Genomic DNA, 26,147 nt, shown 5'->3' with positions numbered 1-26,147 from the left:
CGTCTGGTTTTCTGCAGTGCCAACAGGGAAGGAAATACTGTCCCTCTGCAGTAAAAGCTGGTAAGCATTGGAACAAGGATTAGTTAGAATACTAAAATTATGAAACATCAACAATTTTTATTTACTCACAATCAAATAATTACTAAATTTCAGATTAGCACACTCTTCATCAGGTATGTCTAGATCACAAAAAACATTCAACAACCACTTTTATTCACCAGGAATGACCAATTACGTAAGAAAGACAAGACAGGCATATCCCGGTACCTGAACAAACAATAGTAAGAATGAACAACAAGACAAGACATATTTTGAATTTTCTATGTAAAGCCTTCTAAAGGAAGTTAATAGCAATACTTTTAATGTAGCACTTATGACTAGCAAATGCTCAAAGAGGAAGGAACAATCTGTTCCCTTAAAGTCTATCAAAAAAGAACGCTCAGGAATTCCTGTTTGTACTCGGAGCTGATCTACATTGTTCATGGTATCAGATGAACAAATACCTTTGAACTATTTTTTATATCTAGAAGCTATGTCTGCAACAGCAACATGCAGGATTACACCCTAATACATGGTACAATATATTACTCCTCAATGAGCATTTCAGATGCTGATATTTGTTGACTAATCGTTCTCACACAGTTGTCACAGCACTCTATTACGTGTATTGTTGCAATAACTATGAGCTGTTTATGCTATCATTGTACAAATGTCACAGGAGGTCTCTTCTCTGTCTTGAAGACCTCAATTTAATCTTAACATAAGATCCAGTGGACAGAAACAACAGCTATCAAGACCCAGAACTCTGTTTACTTAAGGTTACATGGTCTATGGCAGAACTAATACAATTACTTCAGCTGATTAAGTTCAAGTCTAACAGCTTAACTTCAAAACAGCCTTCTACTACTACGTCACTCAACAGGCATACAAATTCCTCAGTTGTATTAAAACTACAAAAGAGGTGAAATAATCCTCAGTCTCCAATAGGGCCAGATGCAATCATGAAATGAGGGTTACTAATTTTCTAACCAACTAAGAGGAAAGAAACACTAAGAAAGATAATGTCAAGAGCTCCACTAATAAGGTGCCTTCAGGAGAACAAAGCAGAAAACAGGAGGCAGGTGTTACATTGTGCAATCTGCTGAAAAAAACCAGAAAGTACACATCAAAATTTTAAAAATATATTCTTTTAAAAGTACCATGTCAGAAATATGATGGTTTTACAAACATTAAGTTTTTTGTTTTAATAAATATCCGTAGTTAAGTTAAAAAAACAAAACACCCAACATGCAATTTCAATCTACATGTGTCCTAACAATTACATTATCACCCATATGGTAAGTATAAGGGTCTTAGCTATAAGTAGATGTTACTTAGCTATTGTTAATTTTTACATCACAAACAGTTTTGAACAGACTAAAGGAAGTAAGTTTTTTTTTCCAGGTTTCAGTAAGTTTGTGGAATATGTAGAGTGATATTTTAAATATACAGCACCTCAGCAAAGTAATTTTGAATTTTGATTACTTTTTTCCCCTCATAAGTAATTTACAGTTGTTTTGAAAAACCCAATAAATGCTATTTAAGCTGGGTTAGTTGCCTATTTTACATGCAACACAGATACAGATCACTTGGACAGACAGCCCAAATGCAGAAAAAGTTTTGAGTGTTGTCAAAACGTGAGAAACTCAACTGCAATAAAGAACCATTCAAATCTGTAGCAGTTATTCAGGCAAAGCATCCAGAACTAGAAAAGCTCTTGAGGAAGACCTTGCCTCTTCTCTTGTCTATCATCACTAGAGCATCTCCACTCCAACGGACGTGCACAAATACAAGACATGCCTCCCACACTCCCGTAGCTCAGCTGTAAGCATGATGTATATCACAGAATGACATGCAGTTTTACTTAAGAGAGGTCATTGGCACCTACTGAGAAGGCAGACGCATGCTTCTCTATAGGCACACGAGCAAGGAAAGAGTGACCTTACAGGTCAGCTAGTAGAAAATGAACAGAAGTTCTTCTGTTGTGTTTCCATAATCCACCTATCAACAGGAAAAGTTTCCCACCACAAATCAGCTGCTCTCTGAAATTATCTACTGCAATTAGCTATTCAAAGACCTAGGTTTATGTAGTCCATTTCCTATTTTCTCCTTGCTCCACGAATCACTGGGAATATTTTCTTCTTTCGTATCTAAAAAACAAGCAGTGTTTCTTCCCTTAAGCCATCCCAATTTTAGTAGGTATTGGGATGCCTGGGTTTCCCCACTGCAAGCACACAGCACCACTTTGCACTTCAGGCATCTTTCAGCATTTTTTCAACTACTAATTTCTGTGCATTTTGTCATACATGCACCTGCAATTGGCTTTACAGGATGCATAATACAGAACTCAAGCATATGATAGTACACACATTAATCTACGTAACACAGAAGGCAAACGTTATGTTCTAAATGCTACTGCAAGCAGTTCCAAAAACAAGGTAATGTTTTCAGGTAGCCCATACTTCATCTGACAAAGGCCCTCCCCTCCACAGCAAAAAATGTTGTCCATCATGCATCTCTAGTTTCTGACGGCTTAGAAAGACAACACACTGGAGTTTAAGCTACCGTTAACTTAAATAATTGATATTAATAAAGCAAATACTTCTCTGTAGGAGAAACTGAATAACTGCATTTGAGCTAGAGGAGGCAAATGCATTTTTGCCACACAAGAACAGGCCAGTATAGTAATATATTTGACAAAGATTGCTGGCTGTCAGATCTATTTATTTCATCTGGATCATTGCCATTGAAATGCACTAGAAAATGTCAAGAAAAATAGAATCAAGTCTCTTTACAGAACAGATACCATTACATCATCAATGTTTTATATCCTTATATTATAACTCAAGGTGGGAAATGTTCCTATATAAACATTTCAGGGTCTTAAATTCTCTAAGATTCCAGACACGTTTCACAAAGTTCTCTCCAACTTAAGAGCAAAAAGACATATACAACTGTGTACTACTGATGATGGTTTACCACAAAGATGAAAAGCTGTATCAGCCACACTTCTGAAGGAATAGGCCCCTGAATTGTTAAAAAAACCCAAAGAATTTGAAAGAAGAACTAAATACAAATGAAAATATATTCTTGTATGGTCAAAAATCTTCTGAAATACTTGTATTTCTATGTTCTCCAACAAGGAGAAAATGCAAGATCACATAGCTGAGGTTGGAAGGGACTCCTGGAGATATTCTAGTCCAATCCTCTCTGGTCAAAGCAGGGTCAGTTAGAGCAGGTTATACATGCATGAAGATTTCCTACACACAGTAATTGTCCTTTGACCGTAACACTTTAAACACGTTAGACTTTGTATTACTTTTATGCCACTCATTTTAAGAGCTCTTTACAAACACCCTGGAGAAGAGAAGGCTCTGGGGAGATGTTCTAGCAGCCTTCCAGTACCTGAAGCGGACCTACAGGAAAGCTGAAAAGGGATGTTTTACAAGGGCATGTAGTGATAGGACAAGGGGTAATGGTTTTAAACTGAAAGAGGGTAGATTTAGATGAGATAACAGGAAGAAATTCTTTACTGTGAGGGTGGTGAGACACTGGAACAGGTTGCCCAGAGAAGTTGTGGATGCCCCCTCCCTGGCAGTGTTCAAGGCCATGTCGGATGGGGCTTTGAGTAACCTGGTCTAGTAGAAGGTGTCCCTGCCCATGGCAGGGGGGTTGGAACTAGATGATGTTTAAGGTCCCTTCCAATCCAAACCATTCCATGATTCTAGGAGTTCAAACTTGCTCCACAATGTCTTGCTGCCTACTAGAAAGCAGTATATGTCAGATCTGCCTGCCTTATCTTCCAGGCTATCTGAAAAGTTCCTCAGAAAAATGCAAGCTAAGGAATCTAGAAGAATTTTATGCCATTGAAAAAGAGCCCTTTCTTATAATTATTCTGACATAACTTTGCTTTTTCAAATGGCTCACTCGTGAAAGTATATATATTTTTAAATTAGAATAAAAGGAGCCTTGTTTTCACATTAAAGTGACATTGAAGAACATATATTGGCTGATAATTTCTGTTGCTACTGTGATTTTACATTATGGAAGAAATTTATGTGGTTTCAAGAGTTTGCATAGATTTTCTGTTCTGATAATAGAATTCAACTTGCATATCATAAAAAATCACAGAATCACAGAATGTTAGGGATTGGAAGGGACCTCGAAAGATCATCTAGTCCAATCCCCCTGCCGGGGCAGGATTACCTAGACCATATCACACAGGAACGCGTCCAGGCGGGTTTTGAATGTCTCCAGAGAAGGAGACTCCACAACCTCTCTGGGCAGCCTGTTCCAGTGTTCAGTCACCCTCACCGTAAAGAAGTTTTTCCTCAAATTTAAGTGGAACCTCCTGTGTTCCAGCTTGCACCCATTGCCCCTTGTCCTGTCAAGGGATGTCACTGAGAAGAGCCTGGCTCCATCCTCATGACACTTGCCCTTTACATATTTATAAACATTGATGAGGTCACCCCTCAGTCTCCTCTTCTCCAAGCTAAAGAGACCCAGCTCCCTCAGCCTCTCCTCATAAGGGAGATGTTCCACTCCCTTAATCATCTTCGTGGCTCTGCGCTGGACCCTCTCTCTAGCAGTTCCCTGTCCTTCTTGAACTGAGGGGCCCAGAACTGGACACAATACTCCAGATGCGGCCTCACCAGGGCAGAGTAGAGGGGGAGGAGAACCTCTCTCGACCTGCTAACCACACCCCTTCTAATACACCCCAGGATGCCATTGGCCTTCTTGGCCACAAGGGCACATTGCTGGCTCATGGTCATCCTGCTGTCCACTAGGACCACCAGGTCCCTTTCCCCTACGCTGCTCTCCAACAGCTCTGTCCCCAACTTGTACTCATACATGGCGTTGTTCTTGCCCAGATGCAGGACTCTGCACTTGCCCTTGTTATATTTCATTAAATTTCTCCCCGCCCAACTCTCCAGCCTGTCCAGATCTCTCTGAATGGCTGCGCAGCCTTCCGTTGTGTCAGCCACTCCTCCCAGTTTTGTGTCATCAGCGAACTTGCTGACAGTGCACTCTATTCCCTCATCCAAGTCATTAATGAATATATTGAATAGAACTGGTCCCAGAACCGACCCTTGAGGGACTCCGCTAGACACAGACCTCCAACTGGACTCTGTCCCACTGACCACTACTCTCTGGCTTCTTTCCTTTAGCCAGTTCACAATCCACCTCACTACCCGATCATCCAGACCACACTTCCCCAGTTTAGCTGCGAGGATGCTGTGGGAGACCGTGTCAAACGCTTTACTGAAATCGAGATAGACCACATCCACAGCTTTACCATCATCTATCCACCGGGTAACATCCTCATAAAAGGCTATCAAGTTGGTTGAGCATGACTTCCCCTTGGTGAAGCCATACTGAGTGCCCCTAATGATCCCCCTATCCTTGATGTGCCTAGAGACAGCACCAAGAACAAGTTGCTCCATCACCTTTCCAGGGATGGAGGTGAGGCTGACCGGTCTATAGTTACCCGGGTCCTCCTTCTTGCCCTTTTTGAAGACTGGAGTGACATTCACTTTTCTCCAGTCCTCAGGCACCTCTCCCGTTGCCCATGACTTAGCAAAGATGATGGAGAGTGGCCTAGCAATGACTTCCGCCAGCTCCCTCAGCACCCGCGGGTGCATCCCATCAGGGCCCATGGATTTATGGACGTCCAGGTTGCTTAATTGGTCCCTGACCCAGCCCTCATCAACCAAGACAGATTCCTCCTCTAACCTGACTTCTTCTGGGGCCTCAGGGGTCCGGGGCTCCTCAGGACAGCCTCCAACAGTATAGACAGAGGCAAAGAAGGCATTCACTAACTCCGCCTTCTTTTTATCCTCTGTCTCCAGGGCCCCCACCTCATTCATCAGTGGGCCTACATTGCCTCTAGTGTTGGCTTTACCTGCAATGTATTTGAAGAAGCCCTTTCTGTTGTCCTTGACCTCTCTTGCAAGGTTTAATTCCAAGGAGGCCTTAGCTTTCCTAGTTGCCTCCCTACATCCTCTGACAACAGACTTCTATTCCTCCCAAGTGGCCAGCCCCTCCTTCCACGATCTGTACACTCTCTTCTTCCACTTGAGTTTGCCCAGCAGTTCCCTGTTTAACCATGCAGGTCTCCTGGTACCCTTCCTTGACTTCCTACCTGTTGGGATGCTCTGATCTTGAGCTCGGAAGAAGCAGTCCTTGAATGCTAACCAACTATCTTGGGCCCCCTTACCTTCTAGTACCCTGTCCCATGGGATTTCCCCTAGCAATTGCTTGAAAAGGCCAAAGTTGGCCCTCCTGAAGTTCAGGGTTGTGATTCTGCTAGCTATTCTGGTCCTGCCACATGAGATCCTGAACTCTACCATCTCATGGTCACTACAACCAAGGCTGCCCGCAACCTTCACCTCTTCAACCAGACCCCCCTTGTTAGCGAGTACAAGATCCAGCAGCGCTCCTCTCCTAGTTGGCTCATCCACCATTTGCATCAGAAAGTTATCATCAACGCACTGGAGGAACCTCCTGGACTGGGGATGGCTGGCTGAGTAGGCCTCCCAGCAAATATCAGGGTAGTTGAAATCCCCCACGACAACCAGGCCCTGTAATTGCGAGACTGCTCTCAGCTGCCTGTAGAAGGCCTCATCACCCTCCTCATCCTGATCCGGTGGCCTGTAATAGACACCCACAACAGTATCACCCCTGCCAGCCTGCCCCTTAATTCGCACCCACAAACTCAACTCGCTCCTGATCCGCCCCTGGACAGAACTCAATACATTCTAGCTGCTCACTCACATAAAGAGCAACTCCACCACCTCTCCTTACTGGCCTGTCTTTCCTGAACAGGACATAGCCATCCATGACCACATTCCAGTCATGCGAGGCGTCCCACCAAGTCTCTGTAATTGCCACTAGATCATAGCCCCCTGACCGAACACGGATTTCTAACTCCTCCTGTTTATTCCCCATGCTGCGTGCATTGGTGTACAGGCATTTGAGGGAGCGAGCTGGGCACACCGATTTCACCCCAGGGGGATGGGAGGCCTCCTGGTCTACCTCAACACTAGAGCGTTGCCCCAGTGGTGCAAGCCCAGCTACTACCCCATCCCCCTTCGAATCTAGTTTAAAGCTCTCCAAATGAGCCCTGCTAATTCCTGTCCCAGAACCCTTTTGCCCCTACGACATAAACCTTTCCCATGTATCACTGTCACACCTGTTGTCCTATAAAACCAGCCATTATCAAAGAACCCAAAGCCCTGCCTGTAGCACCAGTCTCGTAGCCAGGCATTAATAGAGAGAATCCTACTGTTCCATCCCACGTCATCACCTGAAAATGGAAGGAGGGAGGAGAAAACAACTTGTGCTCCAGACTCTTTCACCAACCGTCCTAGGGCCTTGTAGTCTTTCTTCATCCCCTTCAGACTACGGGATGCAGCTTCTTCCCCACCTGTCTGGAAGATCAGCAGGCGGTAGTAGTCTGTGGCCTTCACCAGGTTGGGGAGTTGCCTGGTGATATCCCTGATTCGGGCTCCAGGCAGGCTGCAGACCTCCCTGTGATGGGGGTCAGCTCTGCATATTGGGCCCTCAGTTCCCTTTAGGAAGGAGTCTCCAACCACTAAAACTCTTCTCTTCTTCCTTGTGGAGGAGGTAGCTATACGCCCGTCAGGTTTTTCTGACTGTGGTGGGACCTCTGATATAGGTTGCCTCTCCACCACATCCCCATTGGACCGGCTGTATTCCACTAGGGCTTCATATCTATTGCTCAGAGGCACCTGTGGAGGCAAGGTAGGCAAGGAGGGCACTCGCCTTTTGCCACGGCCATAGACTTGCCTCCACTCACTCCTCTCCTCTAGGTTATTGTTTTCCACCTGAGAGGGGCAGAGTACAGGGGTCCCTCGATCCTGGTTATCATTTTCCACCTGAGAGGGGCAGAGTACAGGGGTCCCTCGATCCTGGGAGCTCTCCAGCAGGTGCTCCCATTTTTGTTGCAGGGAGGGCAGAGCCTGGCTCCACCAGTCTATCTCCATCTCAGCCTCCCGAATGCTCCTAAGCCTTTCTACTTCGGCTTGAAGCCTTTCAACCTGGCTTTGCAGCTGTGCCGCTCGGCCGAGTAGATCATCTACTTGCTCACAGCGAGTGTGAGCAAAAAAAAATTAAAAAATGTTTTAAAATATTTCTGTAATAATTTGCAGCACTTACTACATGAGTGAGTTTCAAGGTATCACCATCAAATCTGCACAAGCTTGCACTATCTTCAAGAAAAGCATCACATTCTTCTAATTCTTGAGCATTACAAGGTGGGTTTTCCTTTTCAGGGTTTGGATTCTGAAATAAAAAGACAATGACCTACAATGAAAATCCGAGCTACTGAAAATATATATATATAAAAATTCCTTTTCATAGCAAAAAAAATTCAATAGAACAGGAAGAATCATTTGCATACCCTTACATACTTAAAGATCAAGCTATTATGTACTCATGCAAAATGAATAGAACCATGTCTGTTGTGTAGGACAGCACGAGCGGTAGGTAGAAAAAAACCCACTTCAGTTTAAGGAAAGGTACATAAGACACTAAAACATGAACAATACAACCCCTTCTGTAAGGAGCAAAAGTACACAATCTTGAAAACCTACACAAGTTTAGTAAATTTACATCAGTGTAAGCTTCTTTCAGGTTGCCATCAGAAATGTGATTAAAAAATGGATTAATTCATTTTGCAAGTAGTTCTAAATCACAGAATCACACAGAATCACAGAATGTTAGGGATTGGAAGGGACCTCGAAAGATCATCTAGTCCAATCCCCCTGCCGGAGCAGGATTACCTAGATCATATCACACAGGAACACGTCCAGGCGGGTTTTGAATGTCTCCAGAGAAGGAGACTCCACAACCTCTCTGGGCAGCCTGTTCCAGTGTTCAGTCACCCTCACCGGAAAGAAGTTTTTCCTCATATTTATGTGGAACCTCCTGTGTTCCAGCTTGCACCCATTGCCCCTTGTCCTGTCAAGGGATGTCACTGAGAAGAGCCTGGCTCCATCCTCATGACACTTACCCTTTACATATTTATAGACATTAATGAGGTCACCCCTCAGTCTCCTCTAAGCTAAAGAGACCAGCTCCCTCAACCTCTCCTCATAAGGGAGATGTTCCACTCCCTTAATCATCTTCGTGGCTCTGCGCTGGACCCTCTCTCTAGCAGTTCCCTGTCCTTCTTGAACTGAGGGGCCCAGAACTGGACACAATACTCCAGATGTGGCCTCACCAGGGCAGAGTAGAGGGGGAGGAGAACCTCTCTCGACCTGCTGACCACACCCCTTCTAATACACCCCAGGATGCCATTGGCCTTCTTGGCCACAAGGGCACATTGCTGGCTCGTGGTCATCCTGCTGTCCACTAGGACCACCAGGTCCCTTTCCCCTACGCTGCTCTCCAACAGCTCTGTCCCCAACTTGTACTCATACATGGCGTTGTTCTTGCCCAGATGCAGGACTCTGCACTTGCCCTTGTTATATTTCATTAAATTTCTCCCCGCCCAACTCTCCAGCCTGTCTAGGTCTCTCTGAATGGCAGCACAGCCTTCCGGCGCGTCAGCCACTCCTCCCAGTTTTGTGTCATCAGCGAACTTGCTGACAGTGCACTCTATTCCCTCATCCAAGTCATTAATGACTATATTGAACAGAACTGGTCCCAGTACCGACCCTTGAGGGACTCTGCTAGACACAGACCTCCAACTGGACTCTGTCCCATTGACCACCACTCTCTGGCTTCTTTCCTTCAGCCAGTTCACAATCCACCTCACTACCTGATCATCCAGACCACACTTCCTCAGTTTAGCTGCGAGGATGCTGTGGGAGACCGTGTCAAACGCTTTACTGAAATCGAGATAGACCACATCCACTGCTTTACCATCATCTGTCCACCGGGTTATGTCCTCATAAAAGGCTATCAAGTTGGTTAAGCATGACTTCTCCTTGGTGAAGCCATGTTGACTGCCCCTAATGATCCCCCTATCCTTGATATGCCTAAAGACAGCACCAAGGACAAGTTGTTCCATCACCTTTCCGGGGATGGAGGTGAGGCTGACCGGTCTATAGTTACCCGGGTCCTCCTTCTTGCCCTTTTTGAAGACTGGAGTGACATTCGCTTTCCTCCAGTCCTCAGGCACCTCTCCCGTTGCCCACGACTTAGCAAAGATGATGGAGAGTGGCCTAGCAATGACTTCCGCCAGCTCCCTCAGCACCCGCGGGTGCATCCCATCAGGGCCCATGGATTTATGGACGTCCAGATTGTTTAATTGGTCCCTGACCCAGCCCTCATCAACCAAGACAGATTCCTCCTCTATCCTGACTTCTTCTGGGACCTCAGGGGTCCGGGGCTCCTCAGGACAGCCTCCAGCAGTATAGACAGAGGCAAAGAAGGCATTCAGTAACTCCGCCTTCTTTTTATCCTCTGTCTCCAGGGCCCCCACCTCATTCATCAGTGGGCCTACATTGCCTTTAGTGTTGGCTTTACCTGCAATGTATTTGAAGAAGCCCTTTCTGTTGTCCTTGACCTCTCTTGCAAGGTTTAATTCCAAGGAGGCCTTAGCTTTCCTAGTTGCCTCCCTACATCCTCTGACAACAGACTTCTATTCCTCCCAAGTGGCCAGCCCCTCCTTCCATGATCTGTACACTCTCTTCTTCCACTTGAGTTTGCCCAGCAGTTCCCTGTTTAACCATGCAGGTCTCCTGGTACCCTTCCTTGACTTCCTACCTGTTGGGATGCTCTGATCTTGAACTCGGCAGAAGCAGTCCTTGAATGCTAACCAACTATCTTGGGCCCCCTTACCTTCTAGTACCCTGTCCCATGGGATTTCCCCTAGCAATTGCTTGAAAAGGCCAAAGTTGGCCCTCCTGAAGTTCAGGGTTGTGATTCTGCTAGCTATTCTGGTCCTGCCACATGAGATCCTGAACTCTACCATCTCATGGTCACTACAACCAAGGCTGCCCTCAACCTTCACCTCTTCAACCAGACCCTCCTTGTTAGCGAGTACAAGATCCAGCAGCGCTCCTCTCCTAGTTGGCTCATCCACCATTTGCATCAGAAAGTTATCATCAATGCACTGGAGGAACCTCCTGGACTGGGGATGGCTGGCTGAGTAGGCCTCCCAGCAAATATCAGGGTAGTTGAAATCCCCCATGACAACCAGGCCCTGTAATTGCGAGACTGCTCTCAGCTGCCTGTAGAAGGCCTCATCACCCTCCTCATCCTGATCCGGTGGCCTGTAATAGACACCCACAACAGTATCACCCCTGCCAGCCTGCCCCTTAATTCGCACCCACAAACTCTCAACTCGCTCCTGATCCGCCTCTGGACAGAACTCAATACATTCTAGCTGCTCACTCACATAAAGAACAACTCCACCACCTCTCCTTTGTGGCCTGTCTTTCCTGAACAGGACATAGCCATCCATGACCACATTCCAGTCATGCGAGGTGTCCCACCAAGTCTCTGTAACTGCCACTAGATCATAACCCCCCGACCGAACACGGATTTCCCACTCCTCCTGTTTATTCCCCATGCTGCGTGCATTGGTGTACAGGCATTTGAGGGAGCGAGCTGGGCACACCGATTTCACCCCAGGGGGATGGGAGGCCTCCTGGTCTACCTCAACACTAGAGCGTTGCCCCAGTGGAAATACATGCCTCCTTTTAGCTTTGTTAATAATTATTTAAAATTAATAATGTTACTATGCATATTTTTCAATGCACTCAAAAGAAGAAAAAAGCACATGTATTTTTTCATATCCCACAAGTCAAAGAAAGGAAAAATTGTCACTTTTACTACTAATTTGAGAGCAAGATATAACACTACTGCATACAGAGACAGCTTAACTCTGCTAATGACATCTTCCTTGGATAATTTTCAAAACAACCAAGCTAGGTTACCTTTGTGATATATTAAAAGAAGTAATTTCGTGACAACAGAAAGGGATCTTTATTTAACAGAAGGCAGAAATACATACTTCCTCATTAAGTATGAATTAATGTTGCTTCCTGCACAAAAAAAAGACACCATCTTGACAACTAATATAAGCTGAAAGCTGAGGCCAAACAGAATGTTTAGGCAGGGCACTGACTCAATTCATCTGACAGGGAGGCGTTCTTGAGTGTCTGTGCTCACTTCTTCATCCATTTCAGATGTATTTATTAAGAACTTTTATTTTCGTTCAGTCCGCAAAGTGAAGGAGATCAGTACAAATTTTTTTTTAATTGCTAAGACAACTTACGTTCAAAGAAAACAAACATGAATAGATAACAAGTAAACGTCCTTAAATGACGGAAACCAGGAAAATTAAGTGTAATAGACTTCAGGCTATGCACAAGACTTGAAACAGGGTATCTATCTCTTTAGAGGCTAGACTTTGGGGTTCACCTCTCCTCTATCAAGCATTCTTGATGGCCTTCAGTTTACTGTTTCATTGGGTGGCTTTTTAAAAAACCTTCTGGGTAAACATCATTATCATAAGCAATTGAGATGACCAAAAAGTATCCATGCCTTTAATATACATATGTAGCTAAAGTTGCAGTATAACAAAATACATAACATTTATTTCAATGTACAGTTACCTCAGGGAATTTTTTTTTACATGATCATTATTGCACACAAGCTGAAAAGTTGTAACAAAAAAAAAAATCATCACTTCAAGTTCAGTATGAGTTACAAAAGAAAAGTTCCCAATAAATCTATGGTCAAAAGATGTACCACAACATGTTGCCCACAAATAGTGAGGGAGAGAAGGTAGAAATCCATTTACAGCACTAAACAGAATTTATTTTAATAACACTTTTCAGCTTTATTAAAAAAAGTAATAATGCAAAACTAATATATCAAGACCCATAGGGAGTCAGACCTCACAAATTTTAGATGAGATGCCATTTTCTAATTAAACCAAAAGGGGAAGTATGAAGCAAATAGCAGTTAAAAATTACATTTTACTTTAAGTAGATTCCCTGTATAACAATAATGCCAGAAAACTCATGAGTCATGCTTATGCTTTCCTAAATTTTCCTTTTAAAAAAGTAATTTACACTCACAGTCTATAAGTCAAATACAGTACCCCTAGGAAGAGTTGCTAACCTATAGATAAACAAACACCAGACATCCTTTAAAATTACTTAGATCAACTGCTTTAAAACAAACTGCCACATTGTAAGTGGTGGGACCAAAATTTATTTTCCGTGTTAAATCAGACTTCTGTTTTGGTGCACAGACACTATCATGTAAGCTAAATTCAGTCCCCCATGAAGAAGATATTACTGTTCAAAGTATATTCACAACTCTAGTGCCATTAGTTTGTTAACAGTTTCAGTTAAAAATGAATGTAGAGTTAGGATTCTGAATAGTAAATGAACTGATGAGCTATGTCAATGTAGTGCAAATTAGGATGTCAAGAAAAGACAACATGCAAATGTACAAGAATTTCAAATGTTTTATTTTCAACTCCTTACCATTACTTCAGAGGTAAGATGCATCAGGCTTTCAGCTATTTCAGAGCACTGGGAAGAGTCCATAATGAATTCCCCTCTTGTGTCACCAACTATTAGCTCTGGCCACTGGGGTCCCTCATTTTTCTTTATTAGAGAAATTTCCAAACTAAAATGCAAAGAGAAGACAAAAAGCAGTACATGAAAACACTGCATTCATTTCTCAGATTAGTCAAAAAGCTCTAAATGTAGGTTTGAGCATTTTTCCTCTCCAAACTGAATTAATAATGGAAATCACATAATAAAAACCATTAGTATTCAATTTATAAAATAAACTATTCTAATTAAAAATCTTCTAAAGAAAAACAGACCAAGGACATGTGACTTCTAAAAGCCTAAGAACAAAGAGAACGTATTCATGTAACGTCCTCAGAGTTTTCAATGTAAATGCAGTTTCCCCCGAAGCAGTCTTATGAAGTTATTTTAAATACTGTATGAGATCACCTGTAAAGAAATCTATTCAAAGAGTGACAGAATTTTACTACAGAGGTTTATTTGAAACCTAAGTAGTACTTAACAGGGCTGCTTAAGTGTTCACTACCTTTATATAACATCTAGGACAAAAATACTTGTATTTTATAGACCTTAGAAATGCCTCAACAGTTAATTATCTACATGGAGTATCTAAAATCATATGTCAGGAGAGATACGATTTCTGTAACCTGTTAGAAAAAACAAAACAAAACAAAACCAAACCAAAGAGAACCTGGTATAACCACCAGGAATAACTAACTAAACAGAAAACAAGAGACTTAGCCCGATGCATCAACACAGCAATTCTATGTAATTACTATGTTAGACCAAAACATGGATATAACGATAAAATGAGAGTTAGTTTTATTATATTCACTTTTTAGATACACTTATAGGGTCTACAATCACTGTCTTTTACCTGATAGAACAGGAAATCCTTCTAAGTTACTAACTACTGCATTATAGAAATGACTATTTGGTGAACTCTGAATCAGTTTCTGAAGCAGTTACACTGGTATTAGAAATAGCATACTTTTACAGAAGATATTTGCAGCAAGTTTTAGACTTTTAATCAACAGATCTGAAGTGATACTGCAGTAACAACATTAAGAACCGAGAGCAACTTATTACATTGAAATGTGTAATTACTATTTCCCATTAAAATAGAAGCCTGAGATTCATGCAATATTGCTTACTCAATTGAGTAATAAAAAAATGAAGTTACTCAGCTAAGTTATTTTTCACTATGATATCCAATAATCAACAACTGAAAAGTCAAATTTTAGTATATAGTATTAGTATAATCTATATACAAATATTAATCCCTCTATTTAATTCTGTTGGAGAATAACTATCTTTTACAGTTAACCTTTTGGGAAAAAGCCAAGATTTTTGATGAGGGAAATCAAAGGAAAATCATAGAATCACAGAATATCTCAAGTTGGAAGGGACTCAAAAGGATCATTGAGTCCAACTCCCTGATCCTCAAAGGACTACGTAAAACTAAACCATATGACTATCAAAAGAAATTGAAAAAAAATTTAACTGGGAATGTCTTGCAGAAAACGTCACGCTAGTTTTCTTATTATAACCAAATCTCACAAGGTATATACACCTGTATACTTCATATGGAAGTTCAAACAATGCATTACTGAAAAATATTGACATCAAGCTTGTCCAAGCACCCAGAAGTCAGCATTACCTCTACCATATCTTTTTTTCACTTTGTATTTTAAACTATTGTAATGGCAAGAATAACTACTGCCATAGGTATTACATACAAAGCAATATGCAAAACTATCATAAGATACAATACCTCGAATGTATAATACTCTGCTCCCCAATTTCCGCACTTGGGGAATGGTAGTGAAAATGTATGTATTTACAAGTTGTAATTTAAAACTGTAATGACTTTTTTTCTTTTTTTTTTTTTTTTACTTGAAACTCAGACTTCATGGTGTCAGAAAGCTATGGTTAATATAAAGTTAGTTTTTCACTGAGTCTTCTCAAAATCCCTCCTTAGATGACCATACTTTCCATAACATTATGGTTGGGAACATTACTGTGCCATTGAAATGAACCTGTATTCTCCTCATTTACTTGCATGCTGGCTCAGGTTATAGGACTAAAGTTTGTGCATCTCAAAACCTCACAGAGGAAACTATATTGGAAACTCTGCAGGAGAATCTCTGCAGGAAACTCTATGGACCAAAAATGCGTAATGGAGACCCAAGGGCAGATTCGAACCACACAAAAAGTTACAGGTTCTTTTTCATATTGGTAAGCTTCACATACGCAGAAATAACTTCGAAATGGGAGTCTGAAACAGAAAATGAAGTGCATACATTCTCATAAACCAGGTATTAGATACTAAAAAGTGAAGGGGATCAATAAAAGCACCTGCCCTGCTCTAAGGCTCTACCTGGTAAAAAATAAAGTGCAATTTTCCTGTTGTATGATTACTTTTATTACAATATATTGCGTTCAGAATAAGTGAACTGTAAAAAAAGTAAAAAATCTACAGCAAAAAGGGGAAAAAAAATCAAAGGAGCACTGATTATAAAACAAAGGTAAGACAGTCTGAAGGATTGTTTTACAGTTATACCACTGAAACTGAATTTTGACTCGAATTGTGGGAGTCAAAATCAAGATTCCCAAGAAAGATGCATGGTCAAAGGTATAATTTTTCTTCAGAAGAAGTCGTCACAGAATCAATCAGGTTGGAAGAGACCTCTGGGATCATTGAGTCCAACCATTGCCCTGACACCACCATGTCAACTAGACCATGGCACTAAGTGCCATGGCCAGTCTTTTCTTAAACACATCCAGAGATGGTGACTCCACCACCTCCCTGGGCAGCCCATTCCAATGTCTAATGACCCTTTCTGAGAAGAAATTCTTCCTAATGTCCAACCTAAACCTCCCCTGGCAAAGCTTGAGGCTATGTCCTCTTGTCCTATTGCTAGTTGCCTGGGAGAAGAGGCTGACTCCCACTTCACTACAACCTCCCTTCAGGTAGCTGTAGACTGCAATGAGGTCACCTCTGAGCCTCCTCTTCTCCAGGCTAAACAACCCCAGCTCCCTCAGCCGTTCCTCGTAGGTCAGACCCTCCAGACCCTTCACCAGCTTGGTCGCCCTTCTCTGAACTCGCTCCAAAACCTCAACATCTTTCTTGAAGTGCGGGGCCCAGAACCGGACACAGTATTCAAGGTGCGGCCTCACCAGTGCCGACTACAGAGGGACGATCACTTCCCTAGACCGGCTGGCTACACTGTTCTTAATAGAGGCCAGGATGCCATTGGCCTTCTTGGTCACCTGGGCACACTGCTGGCTCATGTTTAGCTGGCTGTTGATCAGCACCCCCAGGTCTCTTTCCACCGGGCCGCTTTCTAACCACTCTTCCCCCAGCCTGCAGAGCTGCATGGGGTTGTTGTGGCCCAAGTGTAAGACCCGGCACTTGTTCTTGTTGAACCTCATGCTGTTGGTCTCGGCCCATCTATCTAACCTCTCCAGATCCCTCTTTAGGGCCTTCCCACTCTCCAGCAGATCGACACTCCCACCCAGCTTTCTGTCATCTGCAAATTTACTGAGGGTGCACTCAATCCCTACGTCTAGATCATCTATAAAGATATTGAACAGCACCGGCCCCAGAACTGAGCCCTGGGGAACACCGCTAGTGACCGGCCGCCAGTTGGACTTTGCCCCATTCACCACCACTCTCTGGGTTTGGGCATCCAGCCACTTTTTAACCCATTGAAGAGTCCACCCATCCAAGCCCCGGGCAGACAGTTTGTCTCGGACGATGCTGTGGGCGACAGTGTCGAATGCCTTACTGAAGTCTAGATAGACTACATCCACAGCTCTGCCCTCATCTACTAAGCAGGTCACTTGGTCATAGAAGGAGACCAGGTTGGTCAAGCAGGACCTGCCTTTCATGAATCCATGTTGGCTGGCCCCGATGCCCCGATTGTCCTGCACGTGCCATGTAATGGCACTCAGGATGATCTGTTCCATCACCTTGCCTGGCACTGAGGTCAGGCTGACAGGCCTATAGTTCCCTGGATCACCTTTCCGGCCCTTCTTGTAGGTGGGCGTTACATTTGCTAATTTCCAGTCAGCTGGAACTTCTCCAGTTAACCAGGACTGCCAGTAGATAATAGAGAGTGGTCTGGCAAGTTCATTTGCCAGTTCCTTCATTACTCTTGGGTGAATCCCATCTGGGCCCATAGCCTTGTGGGTGTCCAACTGGCACAGCAGGTCACTAACCTTCTCCTCCTGGATTACGGGGGGGTTCACACAGCCCCCCATCCCTAACTTCAGGCTCTGGGGGCTGATTCTCCTACAGTACAGTCTGAGTACAGCTGAGTCTCCTACAGCTACAGTACAATCATATTTTATTGCCAGATGCACAGCAAGAACCACTTCTACACTACTAGATTTTTGGGAATTTCTTTTAACACTTGTACATTTCTGCTCAGAGCAAGTATTTGGTGACTGTTAACCAAAGTAAGCTCAAAAAGTAAAAAAGTCAATAACTAAGAACTCAAAGTTTTTCATTACTAAGTTTAATTCATGGAAACGCAAAAGGGACTGTAATGCAAGTAGCAAATACTGTTATCTGGTATTTATCTTTGTATTTTTCAGAACCTATACTGCTTCAAAGTAAAACTATATTGGATATTAATGACTGGTATTAGAAAATAAGAGGCCAAGCAGAGAACAACAGAAGACATTTCAAAATGCCTTGGAAACGGACACAACTAATGCATTCCCCCCACCCCTGTCCCATGTCCAGGAGGTATACTGTTGCCATTAATACATTAGGAACTTTAAGGCAGAGTTTTTCTTAACCAAAGAAATTCTTGATCCTTAAATTTAGTAAATAGATTCAAGTATTTTTCTTGCACTCATGTACTGGCTTTGGCTGGGATAGAGTTTATTTTCTTCATAGTAGCCCATGTGATGCTATGTTTTGGATTTGGTTTTTATTTGAATAAAAGACAAATATGCTTAGTGATATATGCAAGTTTATATTTTGCTAAATTTATGTCCTTTATCACACAGTATTTGCAAAACTTTCTCAGTGAGAAAAATTAATTTTTATCTTATTTAAAGGAAATACCTCTATTTCCACAGAAACAACTCCTTTATTCTTATATATTTTTCACATGATGACACCATATATGGAAATTACTCTTTAAGCAACCATTTAACCAAGTCTGCTTGTTTCAAGAAATAGTGGCTCATTACTTTATCCTAGGAGAGAGCAAAAGCAGTAAATGTCCAAATAAGTGTTGTATACTGACGGACCTTGTGGCTTTTCTTATATTTGTTGGAAGATTCAAGACAAATTCCATCATGAACCATATCTGAACTGTTGGGGTCCGCGCAAGGAAGGAACTACAGCACACCAATATGGTGCTCTAGTAGCTTCTTTATTTTGGTTAACACACACTTTTATAACCTACATACTCTCTTATGTAACGGTTACACACTAAGCTATTGGCTACAAGTATTGTCCATAATCTGGCTGCGTGCCACCTCTACTGTTCTAATTGGATACTTACTATAAACTTAAGCAAGCCACGTCCCTATGCTTTCTTGCTATCTCATGCTGTTACATAACAGTGTACTGGTATGTTCTCTCTATAACTTTCCCACGGTCCAGGCCCCTACACTGAACAATTAAATTTGAAACAGGGTTTTACTTATTCACTCATTTCCTTGCACTCCCTCTCCCTCATCAGCCTGTATCCTTTTTCCCCATGTGACAGACAGAGTTTGTATGCCTTAAACAACTTGTTTGACAACTCTGGCTGGAGTGGGGGGATAGATGCTACAGAGGCCTGCAAGTCTGGCAAGAGATAAGGGCCTTGGGAGCAGCACAATGCCTTTGCTGTGCCTTAACTGATGTGATTTACCATTCTGGCTGGAGGAAAAGTCCTGCAAAGGCAGGATGGTATCTTTTCCTTGGGGCCAACCTACATCTTTGTGGCATGAAGGCATCAACCATGCTTGCACAGAAGCGGGGTCATACAGCGGACACCACAACTAGGGGGGATCATGACCACCAGACACCCCTTGGGGGACCACCGACTCATTTCGAGAACAATCTAAGACTACAAACGTGCAGGCGTCCCAATTAGCACAAGAAGCAAGTGGAGGGAGGAGACCAGAGGGATGTTACCATCCTCTCCTATCTCACATGCAAATGACCTAAAGTATTTAGAACTTCTCCCTTGGGATGTTGGTGCGCGCTCCTGCCCGCCACCTGAGGACCAATCCTGCAAGCGATTTACCGGAGGAGCAACTCTGCAAGCAACTTACCAACTCTACAGACAACTTACATCGCTGGATCCAAGGGTGGTGATATCTCTTTGCCTCTCTCTCATATTCTCTGCCCTCTTTCTCTCTTCCCTTTTCCTTTTCTCGATGCCTTTAGAAACCCAAGACACTTACAACCTTGCTACTTTCCCTGTATTAATAAATTGTTCTTAATTTCATACCAGTTATTTGGTGTCGTTTCACCTTAATTTACTCCAAGGGATTTATGAACTAGTTGCGAACAGGTCGTAACACCCCACACTTTATGTTTAAATAATTTCTTTGGTTCAGAATGTAGCCTATGGTTCTGCATTTACAGAATGATCAACACAAGGTGCTTCCAGTCTGCAACCAGTGTTACATGTCACAGTCTGTGACAGACTAAACCCCTTGTGGTGGAATATGACTCACTGAACAAACCCCTACAATGGAAGATTGCTGGTGGAGATGGGCAAGGGGATGTGCTCGCGAAGCTCAGGGAACAATGCAAAGAAGCTGACCTTACCTCAACACAAAGGGTGGCCTTTGTTTTAGATAAACAAGTACCAACAGTTAAGTGGATCAACTGGTGGTGTAAATTTTCTCCTTGAGTTCATTAAAAGAATGTGAGTATCTCCCTGAGTTAGCCAGACCAGCATGGGGGGGAGTGACTACGTGACTCAGCCCAGGCAGAGTATAAAAATTAGACAACTAACAAAGAATTTGGAAGACAGCAATGGGCTGGAGCTGGCTTCAACGCACAAATTCCTTCCTGGCAAGTGGGGATGCCCAGAGTTCTGACGGTGAGCATATTATAGAGACTGGTAATGAGAACCATGTTGGTATTGCAACTAAACTGTATATTGCTATTGCTATATTTTGCCAACTGTAACTTACATTTCTATCAAGTTTTCAGTCTATTTTGTATCACTGCTAAATCAGAAATCCCATGTAACATCATCTGTCTTCAAATAAATACATTTGATCATTACACCCTCCACGCATGGAGTATCTGAAAGAACCTAGTTAGAGAGTATTGGACTCTGACAGCGAAACACATAACAGCTGCAGCTCAGTCTTATTTTGGTTGAAGTGAACAAATCAGCACAAATACCTTCTACATCCAAATATCTTCTATGTCTTAAAAGGAGTACCAGAGGTAGCCAGTTAAAAAAAGATTAACTTTTCATCCTGTAGCCCACTACTGCAAATGTGGCCTCCAACAAGTTTAATAAAAAAAAAAAAGAAACCCCACAAATTTAATACTGTAATAGACACCGGAAAAAAACTGATTTATGTTCATTCTTATTTAAGTATGGACACTCCAACTACTCTGAACTCCTTTTGTGATTATGCATTAACTGTAATAGCTGTGATATTAACTAAGGCTACAATAACTACCAAATATATAGATGGCCAGCACTAGTTAGAATACTTTACCCGTAGTGAGAAATATTTGGGTGCCTAGATTCACAGATGTTACAAACGGAATACCTGAAGAACCTGGACAGCTCTATCTTGCAATAAGACGATACATATCAATACCTCATAGCTGTGGACTTACGCACAAATCCCTGCTTGAGCATTTAAGAGACTGATATGAGACTTCTAAATAATGAAACATGCCCCTAGGTTAAATACACTATGTGCTGAGTTACAGACTGTAAAATGTATGAACTTTCAAAGTTCAGAAGTATGATTGCAAAGCTCTTAGAGAAGAAAATGTTTAGTCTGTTCCAGACTTTCAAACTTGCCTCCCTCAGGCAGACAAACAGAAATCAGGACACAAAAGAAGCTATAAAAATTCCAAGGTACTTTCACAGGTAAAATGGGCTTAAAAAAGAAGACAAGAAACAAGAAGACAAGGTACAAAGAAGAACAAAATCATTAAAGTGTGGATCAACTACTTGTTTTTCATAATGCGCATACTGCATTTCATTCATCACAGAATCACAGAATCACAGAATGTTAGGGATTGGAAGGGACCTTGAAAGATCATCTAGTCCAATCCCCCTGCCGGAGCAGGATTACCTAGATCCTGTCACACAGGAATGTGTCCAGGCGGGTTTTGAATGTCTCCAGAGAAGGAGACTCCACAACCTCTCTGGGCAGCCTGTTCCAGTGTTCAGTTACCCTCACTGTAAAGAAGTTTTTCCTCATATTTATGTGGAACCTCCTGTGTTCCAGCTTGCACCCATTGCCCCTTGTCCTGTCAAGGGATGTCACTGAGAAGAGCCTGGCTCCATCCTCATGACACTTGCCCTTTACATATTTATAAACATTAATGAGGTCACCCCTCAGTCTCCTCTTCTCCAAGCTAAAGAGACCCAGCTCCCTCAGCCTCTCCTCATAAGGGAGATGTTCCACTCCCTTAATCATCTTTGTGGCTCTGTGCTGGACTCTCTCTAGCAGTTCCCTGTCCTTCTTGAAGGGAGGGGCCCAGAACTGGACACAATATTCCAGATGCGGCCTCACCAGGGCAGAGTAGAGGGGGAGGAGAACCTCTCTTGACCTACTAACCACACCCCTTCTAATACACCCCAGGATGCCATTGGCCTTCTTGGCCACAAGGGCACACTGCTGGCTCATGGTCATCCTGCTGTCCACTAGGACCACCAGGTCCCTTTCCCCTACGCTGCTCTCCAACAGCTCTGTCCCCAACTTGTACTCACACATGGGGTTGTTCTTGCCCAGATGCAGGACTCTACACTTGCCCTTGTTATATTTCATTAAACTTCTCCCCGCCCAACTCTCCAGCCTGTCTAGGTCTCTCTGAATGGCAGCACAGCCTTCCGGCGCGTCAGCCACTCCTCCCAGTTTTGTGTCATCAGCGAACTTGCTGACAGTGCACTCTATTCCCTCATCCAAGTCATTAATGAATATATTGAACAGAACTGGTCCCAGAACCGACCCTTGAGGGATTCCGCTAGACACAGGCCTCCAACTGGACTCTGTCCCATTGGCCACCACTCTATGGCTTCTTTCCTTCAGCCAGTTCACAATCCACCTCACTACCCAATCATCCAGACCACACTTCCTCAGTTTAGCTGCTTAAGTCTTACTTTGAACTAATTAGATGGTGCTTCCTTTCTCGCTTTTCTGACCAGGTAGGACACGGCGAAGTACAACTGCAAAAGACCAGCAAAGACTTTCAATCCCTCTTATACGCGGAAGGATCAAGAAGAGTATGTTTAGCAGTATTTAAGCATTCAGCAGCTCTCAGTTCACGTCCTAAAAGGTAGGACAAAATGGTGCATGTAAGTGTTCGCTGTTGACAGCAACAAAGCAAGTGGCTTATAACACAAGCCTTTAACTTCAAGTCTCAAACAGAAAACTCAGAAGGGTACATTTCCAAATATACAGGGAATTCACAGTCCCTTTTACATGTGCAGAAACACATGCGGAAGTAAAACTGAATACTTATGTCACCTTCCAGATATGAAGCATTTTTATTGATGCAATTGTTGTAAACAATTTGCACCCACAGAAAACCCTAAAACAACGGTTGAACATGTCTTGTCACTGAGATCAGTTTAGTGCTCTGAAGGGGCCTCTGGACACTCTACTAACGAAACAGAGTCTAAGTAGAGAGCAAAATTAGATGTCCAAAATTACGTTGCAATTCTCTACCAGAACTAAAATTCTAAAACTAACAGGTTTTGAAATAACAAAAAAAAAAAGTAAATTTGGTTATGTTTTAGGGAGCTCTGAATTCTTTTTTTTCCCCTTTCCATCCTTGTGTGTTTTAATTTCAGAAAGAGACAACTAAAATTTACTTCTCAAATAAAAACATGAACATTTCTATTTGAGGTCCACAGCATGTTGAGTTCACACAGATTAATTTTATATCACGTACTTAATGTACAATGGATTAGGAAAATATAATAAGGAATTTATAGGTCAAACCTGAAGAATTTCTGTTACATTATTACCAAAAAAGCTTCCATTTGTGGCAAGTCGAAGCAGAAGAGAAATTATTAACACAAACAACAGGGTAAATACAAGCTAATCAATCCTAAAATTTAGCAAAAAAAAAAAAATTGTTGACCCAATTAAGTTACTCCAGTTACAAAGCTATGTTTAACATTTTGATACCTATTTTTTTTTTTCTGGTAGTAGGGAAAAAAAAAATGAAGTTTTTCTTTACTACTACAAAATATTACTGAATTTACTTACTGAACTTATCACCAAAGTTTCATAACTATATGATACACTGCCTTTATGAAAATCATTTAACAGTTTACTTATTCACCTTTCCACTGTGCTCAACTAGAAGTGAATGGACAAGATTATTCTCAAAGAGAATAAAAAAAAACAGGTAGTCATACAGACATTCATGAGTTCATCTCCAGTCCCTCATATCACCAAATACCGTTTTAGAAAGGCAACTGACAACATTAGAATGCCACATTACCTCTGGATGCCAATAAACATAGGCAAAGCAGGTGAAAACAGTGTGACGTGGTTAACATTATGAGCATCAATGTATCCCTAATGTTGCAAACAGCTCTGCTTCACAGCTCAGTAGTAGAAACTCTTCATCTCTTGGTCTGATACAGGTATAGCTGTCAGTACAGATAGTTACATATAATGCCTTTTTTTCTGAAATAAAAGAATTTATTATTTTGGAAAGGCTGTTCTTCATTGTTGTAGAAAATAACTGGTCATGTAGCTTCTAAGCAAGTAACTGTAAGAGGAGGGTATTACTTTCACAATTGGCTAAAGAAACAGTATTGTGAGACAGCATTGCAAAAGCCAGTGAACTATTTTCCGCAGAGGAGATAGATTCTTGTCAGGAGGGATGCAGGGTATAGCATTAAATGAGTCCAATCCCAGAGGGGTCAGAAGTCAGAGATATGGTATACACTTTGAAATCAATTCATACCAATAGGAAAACTAAAAACCATATATACCACCTTTTGCTCTCTCTAATTATCCATGTGCAGCTTTCATGGTCCACAGATGAATGGAGTTTTCCTTTCATCAAAGGAAGCTGGTCTTTCAGTGTAACACTTATGTTATCAGGGGAAAAGAGTACTTTTATGTCATCCTTAGTGATGTCTTGAGGAATGTGAACTGTTATTGTCACATCATCTTCAGTCTGCTGCCAGTAATAGAGAGGGTCTACAATTGGAAACACGCATTAAAATACAAACTAGATTACTAGATTACAAATGCTGTCCTGGATTCCACAACATGCAATGCTGGGAGATGTGGAATAGAAGTTTGTGGAAGAGTGGAAATTAACTTTTGCTTTGAACAAGTTACATAAAATATATTCTGATTATAAAATGGTAAAACATTTTTCTAGCAATCAAATTCATTTGTGTTCCTAGTCTGGACAGCAATTTATATACATGTCTATACTCAGTTATGCTGATAGACTTATACAATGGGCATTAACTATTATTCTAAGTTTATTGTAGCATTACAAAACTGATAACCAAAATGTACTTAAATACACTGAAACATTAATGATTAATAATTTGAAGAGACATCAGGTGCAGTGGTACTGACAAGCTACTGCATGCTCAGAAGTATATGCCATTCAATGACGTGAACATTTTTTTTCTTACCTATTGAATAGGCAGCATAGCTTTTGGCAAAACAGAAATGATTTTAGAAGACCAAGTAGTCTTCATCTGCCTCAGTTGATGGAGATGAAATAAAACTGCCTGCCCTGAGGTAATGATTGATTTTTGCTCCTGGGTCTAGAATTTGCCTGATGTCTATCTTTATTATTAAACTGCTACAAGAAGTGGCCCTTTAAGAGAAAAGGGCTCAGTTCACTGAAGAACTCCTTTGTCTCAAGATTTATATGTGCAGACTGTTCTTAATACAATTACATGTACAACGTCACAGTTATCACAGTGTGCAACATTAATACGTTCCAGAAAATTGATCTTTTTGTAACGGTTCCCAAACAGATTTTAGCACTGTTGACAAAGATTGTGCAAGTATCATTCAGTTAGGATTGGTTCATTAACTTATGTTTCATATTCAGAAGCAAAAATCAAATCTGAAATAATACAATGCAACTACATAGACATATATATTACAGAGCTCAGTGATATTTAAGATAAAACAACTTTACTAAGAGGCTTTTACGTACTTCATTTTGTTTTGGTCTTAAAGGAAAAAAAAGTATGGATGCCTTTTGTTGAAGTTTTCTTATTTTTCTGAACTGCTTTCCCACTGGAGAAAAGATAATCTTTTACAAGAATCTCATTCTTGAAAAAAAAAAAGTTTAATTTTTTTTTAATTTAGAAAGGCAGGAGTAAATTATGTATCAGAGCTTTCTGATGAACAGCTATTTGGGGGAGT

The 26,147-nt window shown here is 41.9% G+C and overlaps 1 protein-coding gene across 3 annotated transcripts in view; it reads right to left on the bottom strand.

Annotated features, from left to right (window-relative positions):
- Positions 1-26,147, bottom strand: part of NUDCD1 (NudC domain containing 1) — a 63,497-nt gene that overhangs the window by 7,210 nt on the left and 30,140 nt on the right. For all 3 annotated transcript variants that reach the window (XM_068396158.1, XM_068396159.1, XM_068396160.1), the window contains 3 exons: positions 24,740-24,947; positions 13,512-13,656; positions 8,218-8,343 (listed from right to left, as the gene is read on the bottom strand). In XM_068396158.1, coding sequence (XP_068252259.1) covers positions 8,218-8,343; positions 13,512-13,656; positions 24,740-24,947 — 479 coding nt within the window. The remainder of the gene's footprint in view (positions 1-8,217; positions 8,344-13,511; positions 13,657-24,739; positions 24,948-26,147) is intronic.

Source organism: Nyctibius grandis, chromosome 3 (assembly GCF_013368605.1).
Source record: "Nyctibius grandis isolate bNycGra1 chromosome 3, bNycGra1.pri, whole genome shotgun sequence".
Taxonomy (NCBI): domain Eukaryota; kingdom Metazoa; phylum Chordata; class Aves; order Nyctibiiformes; family Nyctibiidae; genus Nyctibius; species Nyctibius grandis.
Note: the sequence above shows the minus strand (reverse complement) of the source record. Positions and strands in the feature narration are given on the sequence as shown.